Raw genomic sequence first — 10,683 nt, 5'->3', positions numbered from 1 at the left:
GGGGCTGCAGAAGTATGGGATTCTGGGGTCTGCGAGCTGGCAGAGGTAGAAACTGCTGATTCAGATGGAGCCGAAACAGTAGAGTAGCTGGTTGACTCCTCTGCAAGAGTTGGGGTGCTTTGCTCAGAGAGCACAGTGGGCGTGGACAACACACTGGGGCTTGACGGGGCTGCAGAAGTACCAGTTTCTGGGGTCTGAGAGCTGGGGGAGGTAGAAACTGTTGATTCAGGTGGAGTTGAAATGGTGGAGTAGATGGTTGACTCCCCTGCGAGAGTTGGGGTGCTTTGGTCAGAGAGCACGGTGGGTATGGACAGCGCAGTGGGGCTAGACAGCGCTGCAGAAGTGCCAGTTTCTGGGGTCTGCGAGCTGGGAGAGGTAGAAACTGTTGATTCGGATGGAGCCGAAGAGGAAGAGTAGTGGGTTGGCTCATCGGTGAGAGTTGGGGTGCTTTTCTCAGAGAGCACGGTGGGTGTTGACAGTGCACTGGGGCTTGACGGGGTTGCAGAAGTACGGGATTCTGGGGTCTGCGAGCTGGCAGAGGTAGAAACTGCTGATTCAGATGGAGCCGAAACAGTAGAGTAGCTGGTTGACTCCTCTGCAAGAGTTGGGGTGCTTTGCTCAGAGAGCACAGTGGGCGTGGACAACACACTGGGGCTTGACGGGGCTGCAGAAGTACCAGTTTCTGGGGTCTGCGAGCTGGGGGATGTAGAAACAGTTGATTCAGATGGAGCCAAAATGGTGGAGTATATGGTTGACTCCTCTGGGACAGTTGGGGTGCTTTGCTCGGAGAGCGCAGTGGGTGTAGACAGCGCACTGGGGCTTGATGGGGCTGGAGAAGTACCCGTTTCTGGGGTCTTCAAGCTGGAGCGGGTAGTAACTGTTGATTCAGATGGAGCTGAAGTGGTGGAGTAGATGGTTGACTCCCCTGTGAGAGTTGGGGTGCTTTGCTCAGAGAGCACGGTGGTGGTGGACAGTGTACTGGGGCTTGACGGGGCTGCAGAAGTACTGGATTTTGTGGTCTGCGAGCTGGGGGAGGTAGTAACTGTTGATTCAGATGGAGCCGAAACGGTGGAGTAGATGGTTGACCCCCCTGCAAGAGTTGGGGTGCTTTGCTCAGAGAGCACGGTGGGCGTGGACAGCACAGTGACGGTTGATCGGGCTGCAGAGGTACCAGTTTCTGGGGTCAGCGAGCTGGGGAATGTAGAAAGTGTTGATTCAGATGGAGCAGAAACAGTAGAGTAGCTGGTTGTCTCATCAGTGAGAGTTGGGGTGCTTTGCTCAGAGAGCACAGTGGGCGTGGACAGCACACTGACGGTTGATCGGGCTGCAGAGGTACCAGTTCCGGGTGTCTGTGAGCTGGGGAATGTAGAAACTGTTGGTTCAGATGGAGCAGAAACAGTAGAGTAGCTGGTTGACTCCTCTGAGAGAGTTGAGGTGCTTTGCTCGGACAGCACAGTGGGCGAAGACACGGCACTGGGGCTTGTCATGGCTGGAGAAGTACCAGTTTCTGGGGTCTGCGAGCCAGGGGAGGTGGAAACTGTTGATTCACTTGGAGCTGAAGTGGTGGAGTAGATGGTTGACTCCTCCGGGACAATTGGGGTGCTTTGCTCGGAGAGCACAGTGGGTGTAGACAGCGCACTGGGGCTTGATGGGGCTGGAGAAGTACCCGTTTCTGGGGTCTTCAAGCTGGTGGAGGTAGTAACTGTTGATTCAGATGGAGCTGAAGTGGTGGAGTAGATGGTTGACTCCTCCGGGACAGTTGGGGTGCTTTGCTCGGAGAGCGCAGTGGGTGTGGACAGCGCACTGGGGCTTGATGGGGCTGGAGAAGTACCCGTTTCTGGGGTCTGCGAGCCAGGGGAGGTAGAAACTGTTGATTCAGATGGAGCTGAAGTGGTGGAGTAGATGGTTGACTCCCCTGTGAGAGTTGGGGTACTTTGCTCAGAGAGCACGGTGGGCGTGGACAGTGCACTGCGGCTTGATGAGGAGGCAGTATGTGCCTTCTCTGTACTGGTGGAAGGGAGAGTAGGAGTTGTGGCTGTGGACGCCTCTGTGGTGGCTGTGTAGAAGGTCGATCCTGGAGGAGGAGGTGTGGTGGCGTATCCATGGTCACCTCCACTGGGAGAGGATTCAGTCAGCCTGCCTGTGGAAGTGGAAAAGCTGTTGCTCTTGGTAGGCACACTCTCCCCAGTAAGTGTAGGATTCCCAGAAGCAGGAGTGTCTGCAGACCCAGTGGATCCCTCCAGGGGGTACGTGGTCGTCTGTGGTGAGACACGGGGAGTGGTAGATAGCTGGCCCAGACTTGAAGAGTATGTGCTATTTCCACCATTCCCGGAAGGAGATGATGCAGGGGAAACAGTCGGTGTGGACAAACCAGAAATGTCTGTGTAGACAGCCGTCTCTTTTGTGGAGAATGTGTGTGTCTGTCCAGTTTCCTGATCGGTCGTTGATGTGTCAGGACCAGAAGGCGATGAAGGACTTGTACTCTCAGTTGTATAGACGGTGGCAGAGGAAACGGTTGAACTGAAAACTACCGTGGGTGTTGTGGAGATAAAAGATCGCACAGGTGTGGATGTCGCCAAAGTTGAAAAGGATTCTGTGGAAGTTGATGTGGACTCATTCTTTGTCGGTGATTCTGTTGGTTAGAAGAATCAGAGATAATGCTACGGCCTGTTAATTTTTCATCGAACTTAGTGGCAATCCACGCCAGCAGCTTGGCTGGTGGTACTGGTCAATGCCCGGTACTTAGGCCCTGCTTTCCTTTCAGGAGTATGGGAAGTGCCATGGACACCTCTAGATTTGGACCTTTTACCAATGGTAATCTAGACCTTTGTGTCTTCTGTGGAGTAGCGTAGTTTTTCTAGAGAGCAAGGTGTTACTAATTAACGGTCTGGGACTTGTTTGTGATCACCTTCTTGTATTGTTATTTGTGTGCTGGTGGATTTTGACAAACCTATATGATGTTTAGAAATATATCTCACCTGGAGATCACCACATTCCTCAGGCTCCCTGCCTTCGTGTGCCCACCAGAAAACCACTTCTCAGTTCTGCAGCCCACTTATCCCAGCTTTCATTCAACAATAACTTGCTTGTGATCTCTGGGACCAGAGGCCCTGAGTTTGAAGACAAATGAGCCCCCACCCCTCACTAGTGCTCCTGGGCCCCCAGTGCAATGCAAGGGTAGTTGAGGTCCATTTGAAGGGAGAGTAGGAATCAACACAGCATGGGGAGGGAGGGAACTGCTTCTCTGCCTTTCTTGGAAGTCTTCAAAAAAAAAGCAAGGTCTAGGGCCAGCCCCAGTGGCCTGGTGGTTAAGTTTGGCATACTCTGCTTCGGTGCCTTGGGTCCCGCTCCAGGACGCAGACATATACCGCTCGTCTGTCAGTGGCCATGCTGTGGTGGCGGCCCACATACAAAAAGAGGAAAATTGGCTGTGGATGTTAGCTCAGGGCAAATCTTCCTCAGCAAAAAAAAAAAAAAAAAGAAAGAAAGAAAGAAAAAAGTAACGTCTGAACTCTTTCTTCTCTTCTTTAAAAAGGAGTTTTGTGGATTTGGGCATTATAAATTCTACTAGACTTTTTTCTTTTAAAAAAAGATTCGCACCTGAGCTAACATCTGTCACCAATCTTCTTCATTTTTTTATTTCTTCTTCTTCTCCCCAAAGCTCCCCAGTACATAGCTGTATATTCTAGTTGTGAGTGCTTCTGGTTGTGCTATGTGGGACGCCGCCTCAGCATGGCCTGATGAGCGGTGCCATGTCTGCGCCCAGGATCCAAACCAGTGAAACCCTGGGCTGCTGAAGCGGAGCGTGCAAACTTGACCACTCGGCCACGGGGCCAGCCCCAGGACTTTTTTAAGTTACAGAAAAAGACTGTGTTTGTTCCATCATTGAAAAGCATATAAAAGCAGTTTATGACCATGTCCCTGACTGAATCACAGGAATGAATGGGGCGGGGAGAGGTGGCATTTACTGACTGTCTCTCAGATTCCTGCCCTCGCCCTATGACAGTTATAACTCAATGATGCTGTAAGTAATCACCTGTGGACTGTCTGCTCCTCTCTGAGTCTCCATTGGCGTAGAGAACATTTCTTCCCCGTTCAGCCTGACCTGGAGCAGGTGCTCAATGAGCACTTCTGAAGGAAATGAGTGAGCGAATACTGGAAAGTCTACCAGACACGTTTTCTTAGCTATTTAAGGTAACCCTGTGAGATAGCCATTAGTATTTCTGTTTTACACACGAACTGAGGTCCTGCAGGTTAAGTGCCTTCCCAGTTCACCCAGCTGGTAAGATAGAACTCAAGCACAGCCTGCGAGTGGCTTTTACTTTTAGCACAAGGGAAGGGTTTGGAGAGTAAAGAGGAAGGAGAAGTTTTCAAGCCGAGGGAACAGCATGTGTAGAAGGCCAGGAGTGTGTGTTTGGGGTGGAGCTGGACAGTGAGAGATGACTTTGGGCAGAGAGAAGGCTGGCAATGTGGGTGTGAAGCCAGCTCTGGACTTGACTGAGCAGCAGTGAAGAGTGTCCAGCAAAAGGCCATGGTCCCAACTGTGCCTTAGAAGCAGAGCCCTGGAGTGAAGGGGCAGGGGGGGCAGATCCAGGGAGATTGATGAGGCCACAGCAGAGATATGGTGGGCCACCAGGGGTCCCAACGAAGGCTGGGACACTCGTTGGAACGGACTGTAGACATCCTGCTCTCTTTTGTCTTTATTCCTGAATTCATACCATTTACCCTATTTATCCTTAAACATCCACATCTGTAGTCCCGTTGCCTCTCAGGGCATACAAACGAGCTCAGAGCGCCCGAATCCTTGTCTATGCCATCAGGCCGCCCTTCTTCCTTCAGGGATCTCTCTCCTCCTTCCGGCCTCAAGACACCACTGCCTCCTAATTAGCCTTCTCCTTGCTCCTGCTCTTCTTCCCTGCTCACCGAGGGGAAGCCCCGAGCTAAAGGTGCTGCCGCACCCACATCCTCCTGGCAGGCAGCCCCCTCCATGCCCGAGGCTTTCACTCATTCCTGGGAGGGACAAGGAAACAGTGCCCTGGTTGAAGAGCTTTAGACCCCTCCTGGCCAAGGATTCTCGTGGCAAAGGCCTCCTGAAGGGTGTGGCAGAGCAGGTGAGGCTGTCCTTCCTAGAATCAACCTCCTGGGTCAAGGATGCTCCACCAGGAAGCTGAGCTAAGGGAAAAACACAGCTCTTCTCCAGGGAAAGAAACTCAAATGTCAATAAGCCTGTGAGAAGAAAAAAGCAAACTTCACTGCTAAGCAAAGAATTTTAAAACAAAGCATGATACCACTTATTGTTACCTATCAAATTGTACCCCCTCCGTGACGTTAGGTGATAATAACAGCTGGTGTTGGCTAGGGTGTTCTCATAGGATGCCCATGGACATAAACTTGGTATCTTATTTCTAAAGGCTAATTTGAAAATATGCATCAGGGACCATAGGCAGAGTCAAACCATTTTAGTGATCTCATTTCTAGTAACTTATCTGAAAATAATCTGATGCAGATTTTAAAATTTTTATACAAGAATGTTCATTACATCAATATTTATTATAACGAAAAATTGGGGTAAACATGTCCAAGGCTAGAAGCACGGGAGACAGCTCAGATGTCTACAGTATCCCATGGGATGGAGTATTGATCAGCTGTTAAAATATAAACTGCCCACAGAATAAATCTAAATACATATTCAGAAATAGACCAAAATGTTAACATTTATCTGAGCGCTAAGGTTAACTGAGATTTTTTTCCTTTTCTTTGTCTATATTTTCTAAATGTTCTATAACAAATACGCACTCATGTTATAATGCTTAAAATACAATAAATGTGAGGCAAGGCCAGTGGCGTGGTGGTTAAGTTGGCACAGTCCATGTCGGTGGCCTGGGGTTCGCAGGTTCAGATCCTGACACAGACCTAGCACTGCTCTCAAGCCATGCTGTGGCAGTGTCCCACGTAAAATAGGGGAAGATGGGCGCAGATGGTGGTTCAGTGACAATCTTCCTCACAAATAAATAAATACCAAAAAATGTGAACACTATAAAAATAAAAAGTTATGTGTGTCCAATACCTTGGAGAACCAGAGGAAATTACCCACTGGTAACGATGCCCACACTCTAGTGGTCAAAACGCTTCACAACAATGATATATTTGCTTGTGTTGCAGCCACACTGGCCATCAAAGACACCAGCTCTCCTAACAAAGAAGTAGAATTTGGTACTTGCTTGCCCTACTATAGTTTTTATTGCTTCTTCACAATATGCGTATTTAGATCTTTCTTAGAAAGATAATCACTTGAGTAAGGCAGCTGGTTTGCCAGCAAGTCTTTCACTTGGTGGCCTTCTTGGAGAAAAGCCCTAGAAAGCACCTCAGACAAGTCTGAACACCGCCACTGCGATATGAGACTGTCCCCTCCTGTCACGTCCACGACACATGTCTGCTTGTGGTGAACTCAGTCAGATGTGTCTGCAGGAGCAGCCCCTGGAGGGTGGATGGGGGCCCAGCTGTGCCTCCATGATCAGCTGTGGGGTCTTGAGCAGTTAACCTCTCTGAGCCTCTGTTTCCCCCTAGAAAATGGGATGAAGGTTGCCTACTGTGACCACCCTGCTCACTCTAGAATATTTTACAAGAAAAGCAGTGTGGGGACCACTGGGGTGGACTTTGGTCAACCAGTCCTAGGTGCACTTTCAGCTCTGCCACACGCAAGCTCAGTGGCTTGGGTCTGTCCCGTTTTCCATAAGGTCTTTCCCACCTGACAGAGTTGTGGTAGGAGCAAGTCCGGCCAGGGCCACCATGGCTCTTTCCCCTCCCCACTGCCCACGCCTGTGGTGAGTGGATGGGCTTTCTGGCTTTCACTCCACCTTTCCCATTGCCTCCCTGAAGAGAGAGCCACTGGTTGCTACCAAAGCAAAGGACATGTCGAACTCCTAACCCCAGTACCTGTGAATGCGACCTTATTTGGAAACAGGGTCTTTGTACATGTAACTAAGTTAAGGATCTCAAGCTCAGACCATCCTGGATTTAGGCTGGGCCCCAAATCTAAATACTGGGGTCCTTATAAGAGAAAGGAGAGGGAGATCTGACACACGCAGGGAAGATGGCCATGTGAAGACAGAGACAGAGATTGGGGTGATGCCACCAGAGCCAAGGCTCGCCAGGAGCGATCAGAGGTTGGAAGAAACAAGGAAGGATCCTCTCCTGGAGCCTTTGGAGGAACTGGGCTCTGATACCTCACTTCAGACTTCCAGCCTCCATTACTATGAGAGAATGAATTTCTGTTGTTTGAAGTCACCAAGTTGGTGGTCATCCACAGGAAACGAACATACGTGGGCAACCCCAGTCAGAGCAAGTGGTAAAGAATGTGAGCTCTGGAGTCAGACAGCTTGGGTTCAAACCCTGGCTCCTCCACTTGATGGATGGGAAAGCTTGAACAAGCTATTCAACATCTCCATGCCTCAGTTTCCCCATGTATAAAACAGAAATCAGTAACAGCACTTCCTCTTAGGGTTGTTGGGAAAGTTAAATGAGATGATGATATCATTTCAAACAGCGTCTAGCAGATAGCAGACCCTCCATGGTCATGAGCAATTTTGATTATTAATATAACACCCAGATGACAGGGTCAGTGTGGTTTCCCAATTTGCTGTACCCAGGGAAGCTTTTTATCAATATTCCAATTCTCTCTATAGTTACACGTGGCTTTGTCAGTTCTGAATTTGCCTAAGGCCCTTGGGTGTCTATTAATACTTTTCCGTACTACTCCTCAATAGCCACCAAAATCTAGTGCCACCTCCCCCTGCAGCCTCCCCGATCAGCCCAGACAGAAGCAGCGTCTGAGGCCCCCTCCACACCCCTCCACCCTCTTGGGCCCCTCTCAGAGCCTCGGCACCGGGCTTGGGCTGTGGTTCTTTCTGCACCTTTCCCATGTCCCATCTAATAAACTCAACTCTAAATGGGCTTATTCATCCAGCTTCGTGCAGAGCCCCAGCACCTGCCCAGGCAGAGCCAGGCCTCCTGTGTTTGCTAAATGAGTAAGTTTATTGCTTTCCACATAAAGCAGCACTTCTTTCTAATTACTCTAAATTTACGTCACACAAGTGTCAAAGGTTGCCCCTTTGTGTATTGTGAGCAAATCTTCACCACACTCTTCCCGATTTTATACGTGTTGGACATCTCCACTCTCAGTTCACCTTTCTAGGCTACAGAGCTCTGACCCCTTCAGGCTCTGCACCAGCCCTCCAGGACACATGTCATCCCTGACCCCCTGCATCCCAAGGAGCGCCCCTCCCCCGCCATTACTATGAGCACTTTGGAACCTCATGTTAACAAAACGGGATGCTGGCTCCAATCCTCACGTTGATCCCTAGCATTGTCTGGTCTTTGTGGTCCCTGCAGCCCATGGAGAATACAGAATTCTAGATTGTGTCTCTATTTCCGTCCTCCTCCTTGAGCCCCAGGCCTCCAGGACAGCTCTGCCCAGAAGCTCCATGGTCACCCCAAACTCACAAGGCACACCTAAAGGCCATTGTCAACCACCAAAAAGAGGTTCTTGCCCTCCTGGTCATGCCGGCTCTAGGAATGCTTATCTCACTGCCCCCACAGGCCATCACCAAGTGGAAACTTCCTCTCTGTTTCCAGGGTTCCCAGCTACATCATCATGGCCTCATGCCAGGCTGGCTTTCATTGCCTCTCTTGGGATCTGCCCTGGCGGGGGAGACACACCTCTGAGCAGCCCACAGAGGTCCTCTTATGCCTAAAAGCCTGCACTTAGCTTTTATGCTCTTGTTGCCCAAAGATGCTCCCTCGCCGCCACACTTTCCCCAGCAAACCTCACACCCACCAGGCATCCACCCCATCGCCTTCAGGGCATTTCTCCTCCTCCAGTCCCCTGCACGGCCCTGTGCATGTTTGTGTACCTTCCCAGGCTGGTATTCCTTCTCCCTATGGATGTTGTCCAAAGCCCCATCAGTCCTCCCAGTGAACTGGAATACCCACCCAGAGGAGGCTGCAGATTCACAACAAGGAAAACCACAGATGCCCTGGTGGTCTCTGACCCCACATCTGAACCCCTCCCTGGGGACCCAGAAGAGCCACATGGGGTAGTGGTGTCACAGAGGGCTGAGGTCCTCCTGTGCGGGGACAGAGCAGTACAAACCCAGTGCCAAATGGGTGAGGTCACGCTACTTGCTTGCTGTGTGGCCCCAGTAGGTCACTCACCCTCTTGAGCTTCAATTTCCTGTCCACTTTCACTTCCTTACACAATCTTCCTTGGGAGGGTCCTATGGGCTTCCTGCTGTGAAATGCCTTTGTACATAGCAGAGACCTCTGCAAGTGGGGCCAGGGGCCTCTGGGTGTCATGAGACCTTCTGGAGTCCCCTGGAAGGGCCCTGGCCTCGCCACCTCCTGACAGCTCTCTGCACTTATCATAGAGTTGCTTTTGGACTCCTGCAGGCTAATGGGTTCACCTGTGTCAACATGATCTTTTCTAGGCAATTATAAGTGCTTTAGGAAAAGGGGTCTTTGCTCATGTGGGTAGCTGCCAATAACGGGTGGAGGGCACACAGAGTCTTGCTGACTGTTGGGTCCTTCACCATCATCATGACCACCACCAACCCTCTCCTCAGATAACCTGGCCAGAGAGAGGCCAGGAGTCTGCCTGGGACCAGGGACAGGGAAAACCCTTCGAAAGGTTGACCCTTGCCCATAGCTTCCTAGTCTGTATATCACCCTGACGGTAATATATCTGTAATTAATGTACTTTCATAATGTCCCTAAAGCCGCACACATCACACCCCCGGCCCTGATCTTCTTCCTTCAGTGACTCCAGCCTGCGCTGCTGCACCCCCAAAATGCCTAGGATGGGGGAAAAGAGGCATGACGGGGCATGGCAGGCTGAGGGGGTTACTTCATGGCCCGCGCTGCAGAGCGACAGAGACCCCTGCCTCCCACCCCTCCTACCCACTTACCACTCCTCCTCACACAGCTGCAGGCCCTTCCACCGAGCTCCCTCTTCACCTGGGGCCTGGGGCTCGCGGCCCCCCCCCCCCGCCCCCCCCCCCCCCCCCCCCCCCGGCCACCCTGCCCTCAGAATCCCTGGGCTCTTCCCTGTCCTTGGGGAGAGGACCCGAAAGTCTGTTCTGCACTGTAACCAGTCCCTTCCCATAGAAACAACCTTGGCAAGGTTCCAGAAGGACCCCCGAGCCTGTGTCTCCCCCTCAGTCCTCAGCCATTTCTAACTAGGGAGGCTCTCCTCCAAGAAGTGGGGAAGCTACCTGATGGCCCGGACTCCTTCCCTCCCCAGTCAGGGCTGTAGCCTGGACATGACCTCTGTGAGGTGTGGACAGCCCCAGCCCTATAGAAAGAGGCAGCCTGCAGGATGAGGGCAGCCAGAGCGCACCATCTAGTTGAAGAAAAAGCCCTCCTTCCCCTGGAGAGCAGGGGGGTAAATTCCAATCCCACTCGGCCCTCGGCCAGAGGCTTGGTATAGGCCACCAATTGCACAACCACAAGCCATGCCCCTTCCTCTGCACCTGCAGGTCCAGGGTGACCACTTTAGCACCCCAAAAGCAGGAGGGGGTCACAGCCTGGGTGTCCAGCCCTTTGGAAGCCCTGTTCTCTGCAAAGGGAGGGAGACAAGGACAGGGGCCAGCCACCTGAAGCCCTGCCTGAGGCCAGCACACACAGGGA

At 51.6% G+C, this 10,683-nt stretch overlaps 1 protein-coding gene across 1 annotated transcript in view; it reads right to left on the bottom strand.

The window, feature by feature from the left end:
- The window catches only part of MUC12 (mucin 12, cell surface associated), a 43,310-nt gene that overhangs the window by 9,972 nt on the left and 22,655 nt on the right, over positions 1 to 10,683 (bottom strand). The window contains exon 3 of the mRNA XM_046667744.1: positions 1,934 to 2,007. Within this exon, the coding sequence (XP_046523700.1) occupies positions 1,934 to 2,007 (74 nt within the window). The remainder of the gene's footprint in view (positions 1 to 1,933; positions 2,008 to 10,683) is intronic.

The sequence above is a fragment of the Equus quagga genome, chromosome 7 (assembly GCF_021613505.1).
Source record: "Equus quagga isolate Etosha38 chromosome 7, UCLA_HA_Equagga_1.0, whole genome shotgun sequence".
NCBI classification, from domain to species: domain Eukaryota; kingdom Metazoa; phylum Chordata; class Mammalia; order Perissodactyla; family Equidae; genus Equus; species Equus quagga.
This window is presented reverse-complemented; position numbering and strand designations above follow the sequence as displayed.